The sequence below is a fragment of the Pristiophorus japonicus genome, chromosome 20 (genome assembly GCF_044704955.1).
Source record: "Pristiophorus japonicus isolate sPriJap1 chromosome 20, sPriJap1.hap1, whole genome shotgun sequence".
Lineage (NCBI taxonomy): Eukaryota > Metazoa > Chordata > Chondrichthyes > Pristiophoridae > Pristiophorus > Pristiophorus japonicus.
In genome coordinates this window covers 69,185,071-69,206,538 of record NC_091996.1, presented here as the reverse complement: position 1 = coordinate 69,206,538, position 21,468 = coordinate 69,185,071, and the positions used below count along the sequence as shown (strand labels likewise).

General features: G+C 51.6%; 1 protein-coding gene across 1 annotated transcript in view; it reads left to right on the top strand.

Moving 5' to 3' along the window:
- The first annotated feature begins 6,636 nt into the window (after window positions 1-6,636).
- uap1l1 (UDP-N-acetylglucosamine pyrophosphorylase 1, like 1) overlaps window positions 6,637-21,468 on the top strand; it is a 46,551-nt gene continuing 31,719 nt past the window's right edge. The window contains exons 1-3 of the mRNA XM_070862979.1: window positions 6,637-7,024; window positions 7,865-8,069; window positions 17,994-18,169. Of these exons, the coding sequence (XP_070719080.1) occupies window positions 6,733-7,024; window positions 7,865-8,069; window positions 17,994-18,169 (673 nt within the window). The 5' untranslated portion in view covers window positions 6,637-6,732. The remainder of the gene's footprint in view (window positions 7,025-7,864; window positions 8,070-17,993; window positions 18,170-21,468) is intronic.

Genomic DNA, 21,468 nt, shown 5'->3' with positions numbered 1-21,468 from the left:
TCGAGACTCTCCACGACAGTGTCCCAATCATCCCCATCAGCGAACTACTGTAACGTACCAAAGTTAGCCATTTTCACGTGAAAGTCCGTAATCTCGTCGCCAATTGTTATGTCTTTAGATGCTCCGATAATGACTCCACGAGGCAAAGTATTGCACTTGGACTGTAGTGACCTTAGTCCATTTAATATAACTCCAGAATGAGGATACCACATGGTGGACTCCCTTTTATACCTGGGTATCTGTGGTGTACAGGTGACCCCTGGGCCTCCACCAGTTGCGTCCTCTGGTGGTGCCAGCATTGTGTATACAGTGTGATCCTTGTTGATGGTACCTCCAGTAAACAAGTCTCCATCTTATGCAACTATACCGTGACTACACAGAGAGTATATCTATAGTATGCAAAAAAAAATATTGGAAAGGATGTATTTCTAGGGGTGTCCGACACCTCAAGCACTTACACAAGAATATAAGAAATAGGAGCAGGAGTAGGCCACCTGGCCCCTCGAGCCTGCTCCGCCATTTAATAAGATCATGGCTGATCTGATCATGGACCCAGTTCCACTTCCCTGCCGGCTCCCCATAACCCTTCACTCCCTTATTGCTCAAAAATCTGTCTATCTCTGCCTTAAATATATTCAATGACTCAGCCTCCACAGCTCTCTGGGGTAGAGAATTCCACAGATTTACAACCCTCTGAGAGAAGAAATACCTCTTCATCTCAGTTTTAAATGGGCGGCCCCTTATTCTGAGACTATGCCCCGTAGTTTTAATTTCCCCTATGAGTGGAAATATCCTCTCTGTATCCACCTTGTCTAATATGTTTCGATAAGATCACCTCTCATTCTTCTGAACTCCAATGAGTATCAGTCCAACCTACTCAACCTAGCTTCATAAGTCAACCTCCTCATTTCCGGAATCAACCTAGTGAACCTTTTGTCAACAGCCTCCAATGCAAGTATATCCTTCCTAAATACGGAGACCAAAACTGTATGCAGTACTCTAGGTGTGGCCTCACCAATACTGTTGCAGCAGGACTTCTCTGCTTTTATACTCTATCCCCCTTGCAATAAAGGCCAACATTCCATTTGCCTTCCTGATTACCTGCATACTAACTTTTCATGTTTCATGCACAAGGACCCTCAGGTCCCTCTGTACTGCAGCACTTTGTAATTTTTCTCCATTTAAATTATAGTTTGCTTTTCTATTTTTTCTGCCAAAGTGGATAACCTCACATTTTCCCACACTATACTCCATCTGCCAAATTTTTGCCCATTCACTTAGCCTGCCTATATCCCTTTGCAGATTTTTTGTGTCCTCCTTGTTATGTCTATAACGTACTCATGAATGACTCCACAAGGCAATGTGTTGTACTCAAACTGTAGTGACTTTGGTCCTTTATTCCAAACTCCAGAATGCTGTACAAGCATGGTGTGCAGCCTTTTATACAGGGCCCTGCCACCAGGGCAGGAAACCCCCGGTCTCCACCAGTTGCACCCTCTAGTGGTGCTAGCATGTCTGTACACAGTGTAAACCTTATTGAAAGTACATCAGGTAAACCAGTCTCCATCTTATGCAATCACACAGTGACTACACATAGAGTACATCCATAGTCTGCATATACAACATTACTCTCCCCCAAGCCCTTTGTGCCAATTACCTTTGCACTATGTGCTCTGGCTTAGTTCTTCCCAGACTTAAGTGCCAATAGCCCTTGCACCTCGACTGTGCTTTGGCTTGGCTCTCTCCCTGTTAACCCCCAACTCCTTTTGCTACGTCAGGTAGTGGTTATCAGATTGGATGGTTCGATGATGCGGTGGAGGTTCCAGTGGGTTCTGGGTGTGATCCATGTGTGTGCCCATGGCTACATACATCGATTTCCCGCCAGCCCCCCCACTCCCCCCCCACAGCAAGATCATGCAGCTGGCCCGTTACATTAACATACAGGACCGGACACCGTGCAAGTACAAAAAAAGGAAGAAAATAATTTTTTTTTTTTACAGTTTGTATCGTGACACATAGGTTCAGTGACTTATATTCGTTACGTTTTACGGTCGGCCGCCAGGATTGGGTAGATTGCATTCATGGTTTGGTCATGGTCAGTACTGAGGTAGCAGTACAGGTATGTGAGGATGCTAGTTCTAGAGCAATGGGACGGGGTCCTCATCGTCTGATGGCGGCGCTGCGCCCCCTGGGTGGGCTTGGTTCGCTCACCTATCTAGGACTCAGGGCCTTTGCCGTTGCCTACTGGTGGGCAGAGCCACAGATGTGTGTGGCCTCCCTGTCCTCCTTTGAGGACCTGGCTGTTCCAGGTCCCGTTTGGGGAACTCGTTGGTTCTGACCTTTCGCTCCCTGACATGGCCAAGGTAGCGACTGGGTCTGGGGGCTGCGCCGTCTCCACCCAGGTGGTGGGCAATGGCGACTGACTGCGCGTATTGGTGCCGTTTTCGTTTCCTGGTCCGTGGCGAATGGTGCCATCGGATGCCTGTAGCATGGGATAGACCTGGGGCAGGGTGTCAGGATCAGTGTCTTCACCCTCCTGAGGTCGCTGACCTATAACTTGTGGGGACACCTGGGGCAGGGCATCAGGATCAGCACCTTTACCCTCCTGAATTCGCTTGCTTACTATTCTTGGGGACACTCTAGTTCCGACAATTCGCAACAACATTTTGTTCACAATCTTAATCGCTTTGTGACATTGATTGCCATGCATACAATGTCTCTTTAAGTTCAGTTGGTTGCAGGTCTCCTTTAAGAGAACCCTGCTGGCTTTACCTCAATCAAATCCTTTGTTGGACACCACGTGTTGGTCCCTCAGTGTTGCACCTCGTGATATTGCCGCAGCCATCTTTTTTTCCAGCCACGCTGCCCCTTGCTGCAGCAGGGACGCCACCTTGCCTCGGTCCTCGAGGTCGACTGCCTTGATCCTTCTCTTCCACGATTCTGCCACAAAAGCTGGAAGGGTACCCGTGAATTCAATCTTCCTCCCCAGGAGTCCTGCCACTGGAGCCGGGAAGGTATTTTTAGATTGTTCTGGTCAGATCATTGCCACGCAGTCATAATGGACGGTTTGTGCCTCAGGTGCTGCGTTGGTCTGTTCTCTGGTGCCTGGCCCAAGCGAAGATGAGGTTTTGCTCTGTCTCTGAGCACGGGGGACATCGATTGCTGGCGTGAAGAGGTCTTCCCATTTCCACTGGGTCTTCCCCATCCACCTTCTTCCGAGTAACGTTGGACCATCACCTGCAACAATCCACAGAGGTAACTTGTGCACCACGCCATCATCCGCACTACCAAGGATTGGGATCGGCTCCTTGGTGTAGGTGCACAACTTTTCCTGTACTGGAACCAGCTCGGGTCGTTTTTCGTTCCATAGCCTCTCGAAGGCATCCTGGTTCATCACTGAATGGCTCGCTCCCGTGCCCACTTCTATGAAGACTGGAAAGCCGTTTATCTCGACTTCCATCTTCACCGGAGGACAATTGGTGGTGCAGATATACACTCCATACACTTCTTCTTGGGGCTGAGCTGCCTCTCTGGCCAAATCATCATACTGGATTCAAAGTCATCTACCGACTCCTCCGCTAGACGGTGAGTCGTATTTCTTTTACACATGCGCTGGAGGTGGCCCTTCGTGTTACAGGCTTTGCATATTCAGCAAACCGACACTGATGAGCCCTATGGTTTCCTCCGCAACATCAGCATGGTGCTACTCGATGAGCACCCCTCGGCGGTGTTCTGCAACACTGAGGTCTGAGCTCTCTGCCCTGGGCAGAGCCATGTTCTACAGTCTTGCCTGTGAAAGGCACCATTCTGTGTACAGTACTTGCAAGTTTGAGTCCACAGGATGAGTGATTTGCTTGGTGCTGCAGGTCGAGGTCATGAACGCCTGACTGATGCCGATGGCTTTCTGCAGGTTGACTGTGGTATCGGCAGATAATAGCGTGTGAAGGAGGCCCTCATGGCCAATTCCTATAGCGAATATGTCTCGCAATGCTTCATTGAGGTGCGTGCCAAAATCACACGATGCCGCAAGTCTCCTGAGGTCGGCAGCATATTTTGCAATCTCCTGGCCCTCAGGCCTGTGGTGAGTGTAAAATCTGTGCCTGGCCGTGAGGATGCTCTCTTTTGGTTTAAGTTGGTCGCGAATTAATCAGTCAGCTCATCGTATGTCTTATCCTTGGCCTTCATGGGTGCCAGCAAGTCCCTGACGAGGCGGTAGACCTCGGGCCCACAACTGGTCACTAGTATAGCCTTGTGCTTCTCCGCCAATGTGTCCGTCTTCCCTGCCAAGTCATTTGCCACAAAATATTGCTCGAGACTTTCTGTGAAGGCATCCCAATCATCACCCTCTGCAAAGTCTTTTAGTGTGCCAAAGGTAGCCATGATCGCGTGAAAGTCCTTATTCTTGTTGCCAGTTGTTATGCCTATAATGTACTCATGAATGACTCCATGAGCCAATGTGTTGCACTCAAACTGTAGTGACCTTGGTCCTTTATTCCAAACTCCAGAGTGCTGTACAAGCATGGTGTGCAGCCTTTTATACAGGGCCCTGCCACCAGGGCAGGAAATCCCCGGTCTCCACCAGTTGCACCCTCTAGTGGTGCCAGCATGTATGTACACAGTGTAAACCTTATTGAAAGTACATCAGGTAAACCAGTCTCCATCTTATGCAATCACACAGTGACTACACATAGAGTACATCCATAGTCTGCATATACAACACTCCTCACAACTTGCTTTCCCATCCATCTTTACCTTCAGCAAACTTGGCTATATTACACTCGTCCCCTTCATCTAAGTCATTAATATAGATTGTAAATAGTTGAGGCCCCAGCACCGATCCCTGCGGCACTTCACTAGTTACTGTTTGCCAATTGGAAACCATTTATCCCGACTCTCTGTTTTCTGTTAGTTAGCCAATCCTCTATCCATGCTAATATATTAAGGCACTCATTCTTCATGTGCAAACCCCTACATTGACTGGCAGCCTGCTATTTAGTCATGAGACTTTCGCCCCAGTGTCCTGCCCAACGTTTATCTCTCAATCAAGATCACTAAGACAGATTGGCTCTTTATTTATCTCATTGCTGTTTGTGGGATCTTGCTGTGCACAAATATTTGCCGCCTTCCCTATATTAGTAGTGACTACACTTCAAACGTATGTCATTGGCTTTGAAGCATTTTGAGACATCCTGAGGTCGTGAAAGGCGCGATATATTTCCTATACTATGTACAGCTGAGTCTGATGCCAGCACCGTATTTTCAGGAAGGGGGGTCATTGGATATCGATCAGAAGCATCCTGGTTGATTTGGCCCTCTCTAACACTGGGACACTGAGGCCAACTGAAGTCCCTACTGTGCCTCCTGGTGCAATGAGCAAGTTCGGCTCAGAACAAGGATGGGATGGGACCCATCAACTCTCTGGAAGGACAGAGTGGGGCTCTGTTGCGATGACTGCAATGATTGAACGGTCCACTGACATCTGGTCCACGACTAATTCACCCTACTTTGCCCTGGGCGGCTAAAGAGTGACCAAATGCTGAGGAACAACCACTTCAGGTAACTATACAGGGGCTGCAGCAATTCACAAGATTATATATTCAAAGGTGCTGAATTCCGGACACAGAAGTGGGACTGAGCGAAGGTTGGGTCCTTTGCCCAGGTACTGCTGGGGAAGAGCCACGATCATGGACACCCATCTATATAGGGTCATCTGATAAATGGACCTGCCCTCTAACACCCAGCCCACGGCAAGCCCCAAACTAGGCCCAGCCCACTGGGAGCCCCAAACCAGGCCCAGCCCACTGGAACACCCAAACCAGGCCCCGCTCTGTGCAACCCCACCATCAGGTCCTGCCCATCACAAACCCAACACCAGGCTCCGCACACTGCAACCCCAACATCAGGCCCCACCCACTGCAACCCGAACACCAGGCCCCACCCACTGCAACCCCCAAACCAAGCCCCGCCCACTGCAACCCGAACACCAGGCCCCACCCACTGCAACCCCCAAACCAAGCCCCGCCCACTGCAACCCGAACACCAGGCCCCACCCACTGCAACCCCCAAACCAAGCCCCGCCCACTGCAACCCGAACACCAGGCCCCACCCACTGCAACCCCCAAACCAAGCCCCGCCCACTGCAACCCGAACACCAGGCCCCACCCACTGCAACCCCCAAACCAAGCCCCGCCCACTGCAACCCCAACATCAGGCCCCACCCACTGCAACCCCCAAACCAAGCCCCGCCCACTGCAACCCCAACATCAGGCCCCACCCACTGCAACCCCCAAACCAAGCCCCGCCCACTGCAACCCGAACACCAGGCCCCACCCACTGCAACCCCCAAACCAAGCCCCGCCCACTGCAACCCCAACATCAGGCCCCACCCACTGCAACCCCCAAACCAAGCCCCGCCCACTGCAACCCGAACACCAGGCCCCACCCACTGCAACCCCCAAACCAAGCCCCACCCACTGCAACCCCAACATCAGGCCCCACCCACTGTAACCCCCAAACCAAGCCCCACCCACTGCAACCCGAACACCAAGCCCCGCCCACTGTAACCCCAACACCAGGTCCCGTCCACTAGAAGCACTCCAACGCCAGGCCCCGCCCACACGGAGGGAGGCCCCGCCCCCGGTTGCGGCCGGCTCGCAGACCCGGCCACAGTGGGAAGTGTGCTGCCAGGAGCGGTGTGTTTGAGCAGCGGGCCGACTTGTGTCCGGAGCCGGGATGTGTGAGCCGGAGCCGGAGGCTGAGCCTGTGGCGCGGCGGCTGGCGGAGGCCGGGCAGCCCGAGGTGCTGCGGTTCTGGGGGCAGCTGACGGCCGAGGAGCGGCGGACCCTGGCCGCCACCTTACAGCAGCTGGAGCCGACCGAGCTGCGGGCTCATTGCCAGGCAGCGGTCCGGGCCCGCACCCCGAGCCAGGCCCCGCTACCCCGCCTCATGGAGCCGCTGCCCGAGGAGGCGATCGGCAGCGTCATACGGGCCGAGGCCCAGACCCTGAAGAGGTGGCAGGAGCGCGGTGAGGGAGGGGAGGGGATCGGGGAGTGTGCAGCTGGGGGGTCGTTGAGGGCTTTGGGGGCTCTGTGGGAGGTGGCGATTACAGAGAGGGTCGGGTAGAAGTGGGGAGCGTGTGGGACGGTCGGGGATTGGGGAGAGGGTTTGAGATTGCGGGGAGGTGGGGAGAGGGTGGTGAGGATCGGTGAGTAGGTGGGAGTGTTTACAGTCCAGTTAACTTGGCCTTTGCAAGGCCTGCACACTGAGCTGGTTAATGTGCTTGAGGCAGGACTTGCTGTTCACCTTGTGATTCTCTCGTGACTGAGAGTCAACAGGAAGCCGCACCATTTAGCACATTACATGGATCCTCTCTCAGGCCTGCTGTGGCTGGCTGCCCGACCGAGGAATGAGCACCACAACTTGGCAGGTGCTGGCTCCCTGAGTGCTGTGCATTCAGACCAATGCGCCTCTCCGCCCCCCTTGGCCCAGGCGCTGTGGGACTGCCCCTCCCCCAGGCGCTGTGGGACTGCCCCCCGCTACAGGCACTGAGATTCCTTTTCAAATCTATTCTGGATTCTGCTGCTGTTTTTCATCGACATTTCCATGTCATAGCAACGATCTGTATAATAGGTATCACTGTATAACACCGGGGTACAGATCTGTCACTGTATAACACTGGAGTACAATACTGGTGGTTATAGATCTGTCACTATAACCCTGGGGGTCAGCACTGGTGGGGACAGGTCTGTCAGTATACAACGAGGGGGGCTACCCAGCAGGTGCTGGGGCTGCTCACTCTGAATCTAGCATGCTCATGTGTCTGTCTGCCTTAGCTGCAGGTTCAGTTTTTTTCCTTCTGTTCCAGGTTTCCACGCGATCTCTCAAAACCATGTTGCCGTCCTCCTGTTGGCAGGAGGACAGGGTACCAGGCTGGGGGTGTCTTACCCAAAGGGCATGTATGACGTAGGCCTGCCGAGTGGGAAAACCCTTTACCAAATACAAGCTGAGCGGATTCGCAAAGTACAGCAGCTGGCTGAGGAACGACTGGGAAAGAAATGCACTGTTCCTTGGTGAGATTCTAATTGTCTTATCAGTCTCTCACAGGACGGTAAGTGATTGATGATCCCGGTACAGGAGGGTCAGTGATTGATGATCCCGGTACAGGAGGGTCAGTGATTGATGATCCGGGTACAGGAGGGTCAGTGATTGATGATCCGGGTACAGGAGGGTCAGTAATTGATGATCCCAGTACAGGACGGTCAGTGATTGATGATCCCGGTACAGGAGGGTCAGTGATTGATGATCCCGGTACAGGAGGGTCAGTGATTGATGATCCGGGTACAGGAGGGTCAGTGATTGATGATCCCAGTACAGGACGGTCAGTGATTGATGATCCGTGTACAGGAGGGTCAGTGATTGATGATCCCAGTACAGGAGGGTCAGTGATTGATGATCCCAGTACAGGAGGGTCAGTGATTGATGATCCCAGTACAGGAGGGTCAGTGATTGATGATCCGTGTACAGGAGGGTCAGTGATTGATGATCCCGGTACAGGAGGGTCAGTGATTGATGATCCCGGTACAGGAGGGTCAGTGATTGATGATCCCGGTACAGGAGGGCCAGTGATTGATGATCCCGGTACAGGAGGGTCAGTGATTGATATCCCGGTACAGGAGGGTCAGTGATTGATGATCCCGGTACAGGAGGGTCAGTGATTGATGATCCCGGTACAGGAGGGTCAGTGATTGATGATCCCGGTACAGGAGGGTCAGTGATTGATGATCCCGGTACAGGAGGGTCAGTGATTGATGATCCCGGTACAGGAGGGTCCCAGTACAGGAGGGTCAGTGATTGATGATCCCGGTACAGGAGGGTCAGTGATTGATGATCCGGGTACAGGACGGTCAGTGATTGATGATCCCGGTACAGGAGGGTCAGTGATTGATGATCCCAGTACAGGTGGGTCAGTGATTGATGATCCCGGTACAGGAGGGTCAGTGATTGATGATCCCGGTACAGGAGGGTCAGTGATTGATATCCCGGTACAGGAGGGTCAGTGATTGATGATCCCGGTACAGGAGGGTTAGTGATTGATGATCCCGGTACAGGAGGGTCAGTGATTGATGATCCCGGTACAGGAGGGTCAGTGATTGATATCCCGGTACAGGAGGGTCAGTGATTGATGATTCCGGTACAGGAGGGTCAGTGATTGATGATCCCAGTACAGGAGGGTCAGTGATTGATGATCCCGGTACAGGAGGGTCAGTGATTGATGATCCCGGTACAGGAGGGTCAGTGATTGATATCCCGGTACAGGAGGGTCAGTGATTGATGATCCCGGTACAGGAGGGTCAGTGATTGATGATCCCGGTACAGGAGGGTCAGTGATTGATGATCCCGGTACAGGAGGGTCAGTGATTGATGATCCCGGTACAGGAGGGTCAGTGATTGATGATCCCGGTACAGGAGGGTCAGTGATTGATGATCCCGGTACAGGAGGGTCCCAGTACAGGAGGGTCAGTGATTGATGATCCCAGTACAGGAGGGTCAGTGATTGATGATTCCGGTACAGGAGGGTCAGTGATTGATGATCCCGGTACAGGAGTGTCAGTGATTGATATCCCGGTACAGGAGGGTCAGTGATTGATGATCCCGGTACAGGAGGGTCAGTGATTGATGATCCCGGTGCAGGAGGGTCAGTGATTGATGATCCCGGTACAGGAGGGTCAGTGATTGATGATCCCGGTACAGGAGGATCAGTGATTGATGATCCCGGTACAGGAGGGTCCCAGTACAGGAGGGTCAGTGATTGATGATCCCGGTGCAGGAGGGTCAGTGATTGATGATCCAGGTGCAGGAGGGTCAGTGATTGATGATCCCGGTACAGGAAGGTCAGTGATTGATGATCCCGGTACAGGAGGGTCAGTGATTGATATCCCGGTACAGGAGGGTCAGTGATTGATGATCCCAGTACAGGAGGGTCAGTGATTGATGATCCGTGTACAGGAGGGTCAGTGATTGATGATCCCGGTACAGGAGGGTCAGTGATTGATATCCCGGTACAGGAGGGTCAGTGATTGATGATTCCGGTACAGGAGGGTCAGTGATTGATGATCCCAGTACAGGAGGGTCAGTGATTGATGATCCCGGTACAGGAGGGTCAGTGATTGATGATCCCGGTACAGGAGGGTCAGTGATTGATATCCCGGTACAGGAGGGTCAGTGATTGATGATCCCGGTACAGGAGGGTCAGTGATTGATGATCCCGGTACAGGAGGGTCAGTGATTGATGATCCCAGTACAGGAGGGTCAGTGATTGATGATCCCGGTACAGGAGGGTCAGTGATTGATGATCCCGGTACAGGAGGGTCAGTGATTGATGATCCCGGTAGAGGAGGGTCCCAGTACAGGAGGGTCAGTGATTGATGATCCCAGTACAGGAGGGTCAGTGATTGATGATTCCGGTACAGGAGGGTCAGTGATTGATGATCCCGGTACAGGAGTGTCAGTGATTGATATCCCGGTACAGGAGGGTCAGTGATTGATGATCCCGGTACAGGAGGGTCAGTGATTGATGATCCCGGTACAGGAGGGTCAGTGATTGATGATCCCGGTACAGGAGGGTCAGTGATTGATGATCCCGGTGCAGGAGGGTCAGTGATTGATGATCCCGGTACAGGAGGGTCAGTGATTGATGATCCCGGTACAGGAGGATCAGTGATTGATGATCCCGGTACAGGAGGGTCCCAGTACAGGAGGGTCAGTGATTGATGATCCCGGTGCAGGAGGGTCAGTGATTGATGATCCAGGTGCAGGAGGGTCAGTGATTGATGATCCCGGTACAGGAAGGTCAGTGATTGATGATCCCGGTACAGGAGGGTCAGTGATTGATATCCCGGTACAGGAGGGTCAGTGATTGATGATCCCAGTACAGGAGGGTCAGTGATTGATGATCCGTGTACAGGAGGGTCAGTGATTGATGATCCCGGTACAGGAGGGTCAGTGATGGATGATCCCAGTACAGGAGGGTCAGTGATTGATGATCCGGGTACAGGAGGGTCAGTGATTGATGATCCCAGTACAGGACGGTCAGTGATTGATGATCCGGGTACAGGACGGTCAGTGATTGATGATCCCGGTACAGGAGGGTCAGTGATTGATGATCCCAGTACAGGTGGGTCAGTGATTGATGATCCGGGTACAGGAGGGTCAGTGATTGATGATCCTGGTACAGGAGGGTCAGTGATTGATGATCCTGGTACAGGAGGGTCAGTGATTGATGATCCCGGTACAGGAGGGTCAGTGATTGATGATCCTGGTACAGGAGGGTCAGTGATTGATGATCCTGGTACAGGAGGGTCAGTGATTGATGATCCCGGTACAGGAGGGTCAGTGATTGATATCCCGGTACAGGAGGGTCAGTGATTGATGATCCCGGTACAGGAGGGTCAGTGATTGATGATCCCGGTACAGGAGGGTCAGTGATTGATGATCCCGGTACAGGAGGGTCAGTGATTGATGATCCTGGTACAGGAGGGTCAGTGATTGATGATCCTGGTACAGGAGGGTCAGTGATTGATGATCCCGGTACAGGAGGGTCAGTGATTGATATCCCGGTACAGGAGGGTCAGTGATTGATGATCCCAGTACAGGAGGGTCAGTGATTGATGATCCCGGTACAGGAGGGTCCCAGTACAGGAGGGTCAGTGATTGATGATCCCAGTACAGGAGGGTCAGTGATTGATGATTCCGGTACAGGAGGGTCAGTGATTGATGATCCCGGTACAGGAGTGTCAGTGATTGGTATCCCGGTACAGGAGGGTCAGTGATTGATGATCCCGGTACAGGAGGGTCAGTGATTGATGATCCCGGTACAGGAGGGTCAGTGATTGATGATCCCGGTACAGGAGGGTCCCAGTACAGGAGGGTCAGTGATTGATGATCCCGGTGCAGGAGGGTCAGTGATTGATGATCCAGGTGCAGGAGGGTCAGTGATTGATGATCCCGGTACAGGAAGGTCAGTGATTGATGATCCCGGTACAGGAGGGTCAGTGATTGATATCCCGGTACAGGAGGGTCAGTGATTGATGATCCCAGTACAGGAGGGTCAGTGATTGATGATCCGTGTACAGGAGGGTCAGTGATTGATGATCCCAGTACAGGAGGGTCAGTGATTGATGATCCGTGTACAGGAGGGTCAGTGATTGATGATCCCGGTACAGGAGGGTCAGTGATGGATGATCCCAGTACAGGAGGGTCAGTGATTGATGATCCGGGTACAGGAGGGTCAGTGATTGATGATCCCAGTACAGGACGGTCAGTGATTGATGATCCGGGTACAGGACGGTCAGTGATTGATGATCCCGGTACAGGAGGGTCAGTGATTGATGATCCCAGTACAGGTGGGTCAGTGATTGATGATCCGGGTACAGGAGGGTCAGTGATTGATGATCCTGGTACAGAAGGGTCAGTGATTGATGATCCTGGTACAGGAGGGTCAGTGATTGATGATCCCGGTACAGGAGGGTCAGTGATTGATGATCCTGGTACAGGAGGGTCAGTGATTGATGATCCTGGTACAGGAGGGTCAGTGATTGATGATCCCGGTACAGGAGGGTCAGTGATTGATATCCCGGTACAGGAGGGTCAGTGATTGATATCCCGGTAGAGGAGGGTCAGTGATTGATGATCCCAGTACAGGAGGGTCAGTGATTGATGATCCCGGTACAGGAGGGTCAGTGATTGATGATCCCGGTACAGGAGGATCAGTGATTGATATCCCGGTACAGGAGGGTCAGTGATTGATGATCCCGGTACAGGAGGGTCAGTGATTGATGATCCCGGTACAGGAGGGTCAGTGATTGATGATCCCGGTACAGGAGGGTCAGTGATTGATGATCCCGGTACAGGAGGGTCAGTGATTGATGATCCCGGTACAGGAGGGCCAGTGATTGATGATCCGGGTACAGGAGGGTCAGTGATTGATATCCCGGTACAGGAGGGTCAGTGATTGATGATCCCAGTACAGGAGGGTCAGTGATTGATGATCCCAGTACAGGAGGGTCAGTGATTGATATCCCGGTACAGGAGGGTCAGTGATTGATGATCCCGGTACAGGAGGGTCAGTGATTGATGATACGGGTACAGGAGGGTCAGTGATTGATGATCCCGGTACAGGACGGTCAGTGATTGATATCCCGGTACAGGAGGGTCAGTGATTGATGATCCCGGTACAGGAGGGTCAGTGATTGATGATCCCGGTACAGGAGGGTCCCAGTACAGGAGGGTCAGTGATTGATGATCCCAGTACAGGAGGGTCAGTGATTGATGATCCCGGTACAGGAGGGTCAGTGATTGATGATCCCAGTACAGGAGGGTCAGTGATTGATGATCCCGGTACAGGAGGGTCAGTGATTGATGATCCGGGTACAGGAGGGTCAGTGATTGATGATCCCAGTACAGGAGGGTCAGTGATTGATGATCCCGGTACAGGAGGGTCAGTGATTGATGATCCCGGTACAGGAGGGCCAGTGATTGATGATCCGGGTACAAGAGGGTCAGTGATTGATGATCCGGGTACAGGAGGGTCAGTGATTGATGATCCCGGTACGGGAGGGTCAGTGATTGATGATCCCGATACAGGAGGGTCAGTGATTGATGATCCGGGTACAAGAGGGTCAGTGATTGATGATCCCGGTACAGGAGGGTCAGTGATTGATGATCCCGGTACAGGAGGGTCAGTGATTGATGATCCCGGTACAGGAGGGTCAGTGATTGATGATCCCGGTACAGGAAGGTCAGTGATTGATGATCCCGGTACAGGAGGGTCAGTGATTGATGATCCCGGTACAGGAGGGTCAGTGATTGATGATCCCGGTACAGGAGGGTCAGTGATTGATGATCCCGGTACAGGAGGGTCAGTGATTGATGATCCCGGTACAGGAGGGTCAGTGATTGATCATCCGGGTACAAGAGGGTCAGTGATTGATGATCCCGGTACAGGAGGGTCAGTGATTGATGATCCCGGTACAGGAGGGTCAGTGATTGATGATCCCGGTACAGGAGGGTCAGTGATTGATGATCCCGGTACAGGAAGGTCAGTGATTGATGATCCCGGTACAGGAGGGTCAGTGATTGATGATCCCGGTACAGGAGGGTCAGTGATTGATGATCCCGGTACAGGAGGGTCAGTGATTGATGATCCCGGTACAGGAGGGTCAGTGATTGATGATCCCGGTACAGGAGGGCCAGTGATTGATGATCCGGGTACAAGAGGGTCAGTGATTGATGATCCCGGTACAGGAGGGTCAGTGATTGATGATCCCGGTACAGGAGGGTCAGTGATTGATGATCCCGGTACAGGAGGGTCAGTGATTGATGATCCCGGTACAGGAGGGTCAGTGATTGATGATCCCGGTACAGGAGGGCCAGTGATTGATGATCCGGGTACAAGAGGGTCAGTGATTGATGATCCCGGTACAGGAGGGTCAGTGATTGATGATCCCAGTACAGGAGGGTCAGTGATTGATGATCCCGGTACAGGAGGGTCAGTGATTGATGATCCGGGTACAGGAGGGTCAGTGATTGATGATCCCAGTACAGGAGGGTCGGTGATTGATGATCCCGGTACAGGACGGTCAGTGATTGATGATCCCGGTACAGGAGGGTCAGTGATTGATGATCCCGGTACAGGAGGGTCAGTGATTGATGATCCCGGTACAGGAGGGTCAGTGATTGATGATCCCAGTACAGGAGGGTCAGTGATTGATGATCCCAGTACAGGTGGGTCAGTGATTGATGATCCCGGTACAGGAGGGTCAGTGATTGATGATCCCGGTACTGGAGGGTCAGTGATTGATGATCCCAGTACAGGAGGGTCAGTGATTGATGATCCCAGTACACGTGGGTCAGTGATTGATGATCCCGGTACAGGAGGGTCAGTGATTGATGATCCCGGTACTGGAGGGTCAGTGATTGATGATCCCGGTACAGGAGGGTCAGTGATTGATGATCCCGGTACAGGAGGGTCAGTGATTGATGATCCCTGTACAGGAGGGTCAGTGATTGATGATCCCTGTACAGGAGGGTCAGTGATTGATGATCCCGGTACAGGAGGGTCAGTGATTGATGATCCCGGTACAGGAGGGTCAGTGATTGATGATCCGGGTGCAGGAGGGTCAGTGATTGATGATCCCGGTACAGGACGGTCAGTGATTGATATCCCGGTACAGGAGGGTCAGTGATTGATGATCCCGGTACAGGAGGGTCAGTGATTGATGATCCCGGTACAGGAGGGTCAGTGATTGATGATCCGGGTACAGGAGGGTCAGTGATTGATGATCCGGGTACAGGAGGGTCAGTGATTGATGATCCCGGTACAGGAGGGTCAGTGATTGATGATCCGGGTACAGGAGGGTCAGTGATTGATGATCCCGGTACAGGAGGGTCAGTGATTGATGATCCGGGTACAGGAGGGTCAGTGATTGATGATCCCGGTACAGGAGGGTCAGTGATTGATGATCCCAGTACAGGAGGGTCAGTGATTGATGATCCGGGTACAGGAGGGTCAGTGATTGATGATCCCAGTACAGGAGGGTCAGTGATTGATGATCCCAGTACAGGAGGGTCAGTGATTGATGATCCCGGTACAGGAGGGTCAGTGATTGATGATCCCAGTACAGGAGGGTCAGTGATTGATGATCCCGGTACAGGAGGGTCAGTGATTGATGATCCCAGTACAGGAGGGTCAGTGATTGATGATCCGGGTACAGGAGGGTCAGTGATTGATGATCCCGGTACAGGAGGGTCAGTGATTGATGATCCCGGTACAGGAGGGTCAGTGATTGATGATCCCGGTACAGGAGGGTCAGTGATTGATGATCCCGGTACAGGAGGGTCAGTGATTGATGATCCAAGTACAGGAGAGTCAGTGATTGATGATCCCGGTACAGGAGGGTCAGTGATTGATGATCCCGGTACAGGAGGGTCAGTGATTGATGATCCCGGTACAGGAGGGTCAGTGATTGATGATCCCAGTACAGGAGGGTCAGTGATTGATGATCCCGGTACAGGACGGTCAGTGATTGATGATCCCAGTACAGGAGGGTCAGTGATTGATGATCCCGGTTCAGGAGGGTCAGTGATTGATGATCCCGGTACAGGAGGGTCAGTGATTGATGATCCCGGTACAGGAGGGTCAGTGATTGATGATCCCGGTACAGGAGGGTCAGTGATTGATGATCCCGGTACAGGAGGGTCAGTGATTGATGATCCCGGTACAGGAGGGTCAGTGATTGATGATCCCAGTACAGGAGGGTCAGTGATTGATGATCCCAGTACAGGAGGGTCAGTGATTGATGATCCCAGTACAGGAGGGTCAGTGATTGATGATCCCAGTACAGGAGGGTCAGTGATTGATGATCCGGGTACAGGAGGGTCAGTGATTGATGATCCCGGTACAGGACGGTCAGTGATTGATGATCCCGGTACAGGAGGGTCAGTGATTGATGATCCCGGTACAGGAGGGTCAGTGATTGATGATCCCGGTACAGGAGGGTCAGTGATTGATATCCCGGTACAGGAGGGTCAGTGATTGATGATCCCGGTACAGGAGGGTCAGTGATTGATGATCCCGGTACAGGAGGGTCAGTGATTGATGATCCCGGTACAGGAGGGTCAGTGATTGATGATCCGGGTACAGGACGGTCAGTGATTGATGATCCCGGTACTGGAGGGTCAGTGATTGATGATCCCGGTACAGGAGGGTCAGTGATTGATGATCCCGGTACAGGACGGTCAGTGATTGATGATCCCGGTACAGGAGGGTCAGTGATTGATGATCCCAGTACAGGACGGTCAGTGATTGATGATCCCGGTACAGGAGGGTCAGTGATTGATGATCCCGGTACAGGAGGGTCAGTGATTGATGATCCGGGTACAGGAGGGTCAGTGATTGATGATCCCGGTTCAGGAGGGTCAGTGATTGATGATCCCGGTACAGGAGGGTCAGTGATTGATGATCCGGGTACAGGAGGGTCAGTGATTGATGATCCCGGTACAGGAGGGTCAGTGATTGATGATCCCTGTACAGGAGGGTCAGTGATTGATGATCCGGGTGCAGGAGGGTCAGTGATTGATGATCCCGGTACAGGACGGTCAGTGATTGATGATCCCGGTACAGGAGGGTCAGTGATTGATGATCCCAGTACAGGACGGTCAGTGATTGATGATCCCAGTACAGGACGGTCAGTGATTGATGATCCCAGTACAGGAGGGTCAGTGATTGATGATCCGGGTACAGGAGGGTCAGTGATTGATATCCCGGTACAGGAGGGTCAGTGATTGATGATCCCGGTACAGGAGGGTCAGTGATTGATGATCCCGGTACAGGAGGGTCAGTGATTGATGATCCCGGTACAGGAGGGTCAGTGATTGATGATCCCTGTACAGGAGGGTCAGTGATTGATGATCCGGGTACAGGAGGGTCAGTGATTGATATCCCGGGACAGGAGGGTCAGTGATTGATGATCCGGGTACAGGAGGGTCAGTGATTGATGATCCGGGTACAGGAGGGTCAGTGATTGATGATCCCGGTACAGGAGGGTCAGTGATTGATATCCGGGTACAGGAGGGTCAGTGATTGATGATCCCAGTACAGGAGGGTCAGTGATTGATGATCCGGGTACAGGAGGGCCAGTGATTGATGATCCGGGTACAGGAGGGTCAGTGATTGATGATCCCGGTACAGGACGGTCAGTGATTGATATCCCGGTACAGGAGGGTCAGTGATTGATGATCCCGGTACAGGAGGGTCAGTGATTGATGATCCCGGTACAGGAGGGTCAGTGATTGATGATCCCGGTACAGGAGGGTCAGTGATTGATGATCCCGGTACTGGAGGGTCAGTGATTGATGATCCGGGTACAGGAAGGTCAGTGTAAGAGAGGGTCGGCGGGTTGTTTTTATTGTCAGTGACTGATTTCTGTCACCTCTAGGTACATCATGACCAGTGAATTCACATTGGAACCCACAGAGAAATTCTTTGAGCAACACGACTACTTCAGTCTCGCCAAGTCCAACGTCGTCATGTTTGAGCAGCGGATGCTGCCGGCTGTCAGCTTCGATGGGAAAATTATTCTGGAGCAGAAGGGAAAAATTGCCATGGCTCCAGGTTGGTGCAATTGTTTTGTTTTAAAGTCACTTCAGTTTTCTGTCCCCCAGCCCACCTCCAGTACCTGGCCCCTGTAGCCATTCATGTGTGAGCAGGGGATTGGCCCCTGTGGCCATTCATGTGTGAGCAGGAGATTGGCCCCTGTGGCCATTCATGTGTGAGCAGGAGATTGGCCCCTGTGGCCATTCATGTGTGAGCAGGGGATTGGATCCCAACCAAGCCTGACCCATTCCTCACCTGGTATTCCATGCAGTTTGGTATCGTATTGGCTAAAAAAGCTGTCCTGAATACTGTTATATATGTGAACTTGTATTTACTCCGTACAGCCACCAGAGGGCTCATTCCCTGGAGTTCCAAGGGATCCCATAATCCCTTGGGAGCACAGGTATTTAAGGAGGATTCACTGGTTGGAGAGGCACTCTGGAGACCTGCAATAAAAGACTAAGTTCACACTTTACTTTGAGCTCAGTGTTTAGTTTGACTCTTTCTCCATACACTACAACTGGCAACGAGATACAGATAGCGAACCCAAAGATGCAGAGAACAGTGGGCATCCTGGAGAAATTTTCAGAGGGTGATGATTGGGAAACTTTTGTGGAGCGACTCGACCAATACTTCGTGGCCAATGAGCTAGATGGGGAAGAGAGCGCTGCCAAACATAGAGCGATCCTCCTCACTGTCTGTGGGGCACCAACGTATGGCCTCATGAAGAATCTGCTCACTCGAGCGAAACCCACAGAGAAATCATACGATGATTTGTGCACGCTGGTCTGAGAGCATTTGAAACCGAAGGAAAGCGTTCTGATGGCGAGGTACCAGTTCCACACCTGCAAAAGGTCTGAAGGCCAGGAAGTGGCGAGTTATGTCGCCGAGCTGAGACGCCTTGCAGGACATTGCGAATTTGAAGGACATTTGGAGCATATACTCAAAACTTTTTTGTACTTGGCATTGGCCACGAAACAATACTTTGGAAGCTTTTGACTGTCGAGACCCCAACCTTGAGTAAGGCCATAGTGATAGCCCAGACGTTTATTGCCACCAGTGACAATACTAAGCAAATCTCTCAGCATACAAGTGCTGCTACAAGTACTGTGAACAAAGTGATGATGTTTTCGAATCGTAACGTACAGGGCAGGTCACACATACCTGCAGCTACACATCCGCAGATGACTGAGTCCACCATCAAGGGTGATGAATGCAAGGCCATTAACACCTTGTTGGTGCTGCGGGGGTAATCATCGTTTCCATTCAGGCCGATTCAAAGGATACGTTTGCAAGGGCTGTGGAACAATGGGACATCTCCAACTAGTGTGCAGGCAAGCTGCTAACCCTGTTAAACCTGCAAACCACCGCATTGTAGAGGAGGAGAGATCCACGGAGGATCACTACGAACCAGAGCCTCAGATAGAGGAAGCAGAGGTACATGGGGTGCACACATTGACCACGAATTGTCCCCCGATAATGCTGAATGTTGAACTAAATGGGAATGTGGGAAGGGAGGACCTTGAGACAATCACTATCACTAGGGAGGTAGTGCTGGACAGGCTAATGGGACTCAAGGTAGACAAGTCCCCTGGTCCTGATGAAATGCATCCCAGGGTATTAAAAGAGATGGCAGAAGCTATAGCAGATGCATTCGTTATAATCTATCAAAATTCTCTGTATTCTGGGGAGGTACCAGCGGATTGGAAAGCAGCTAATGTAACGCCTCTGTTTAAAAAAGGGGGCAGACAAAAGGCAGGTAACTATAGGCCGGTTAGTTTAACATCTGTAGTGGGGAAAATGCTTGAAGCTATCATTAAGGAAGAAATAGCAGGACATCTAGATAGGAATAGTGCAGTCAAGCAGATGCAACATGGATTCATGAAGGGGAAATCATGTTCAACTAATTTACTGGAATTCTTTGAGGATATAACGAGCATGGTGGATAAAGGTGTACCGATGGATGTGGTGTATTTAGATTTCCAAAAGGCATTCGATAAAGTGCCACACAAAAGGTTACTGCAGAAGATAAAGGTACGCGGAGTCAGAGGAAATGTATTAGCATGGATCGAGAATTGGCTGGCTAACAGAAAGCAGAGAGTCGGGATAAATGGGTCCTTTTCGGGTTGGAAATCGGTGGTTAGTGGTGTGCCACAGGGATCGGTACTGGGACCACAACTGTTTACAATATACATAGATGACCTGGAAGAGGGGACAGAGTGTAGTATAACGAAATTTGCAGATGACACAAAGATTAGTGGGAAAGCAGGTTGTGTAGAGGACACAGAGAGGCTGCAAAGGGATTTAGATAGGTTAAGCGAATGGGCTAAGGTTTGGCAGATGGAATACAATGTCGGAAAATGTGAGGTCATCCACCTTGGGGGGTGGAAAAAACACAGTCAAAGGGAATATTATTTGAATGGGGAGAAATTACAACATGCTGCGGTGAGAGGGACCTGGGGGTTCTTGTGCATGAAACTCTTTTTGATGAATCCCAAAAAGTTAGTTTGCAGGTGCAGCAGGTAATCAGGAAGGCGAATGGAATGTTGGCCTTCATTGCAAGAGGGATGGAGTACAAAAGCAGGGAGGTTCTGCTGCAATTGTACAGGGTATTGGTGAGGCCGCACCTGGAGTACTGCGTGCAGTTTTGGTCACCTGACTTCAGGAAGGATATACTAGCCTTGGAGGGGGTACAGAGACGATTTACTAGGCTGATTCCGGAGATGAGGGGGTTACCTTATAAGAACATAAGAAATAGGAACAGGAGTAGGCCATCTAGCCGCTCGAGCCTGCTCCGCCATTCAATAAGATCATGGTTGATCTGATCGTGGACTCAGCTCCACTTACCCACCCTCTCCCCGTAACCCTTAATTCCCTTATTGCTTAAAAATCTATCTATCTTTGACGTGAAAACATTCAATGAGCCAGCCTCAACTGCGTCCTTGGGCAGAGAATTCCACAGATTCACAACCCTCTGGGAGATGAAATTCTTTCTCAACTCGGTTTTAAATTGGCTCCTCCGTATTTTGAGGCTGTGCCCCCTAGTTCTAGTCTCCCCCACCAATGGAAACAACTTCTCTGCCTCTATCTTTATCCCTTTCATGATTTTAAATGTTTCTATAAGATCACCCCTCATCCTTCTGAACTCCAAGGACTAAAGACCCAGTCTACTCAATCTATCATCATAAGTTAACCTCCTCATTTCTGGAATCAGCCTAGTGAATCGTCTCTGTACCCCTTCCAAAGCTAGTATATCCTTCCTTAAGTAAGGTGACCAAAACTACACGCAGTACTCCAGGTGCGGCCTTACCAATACC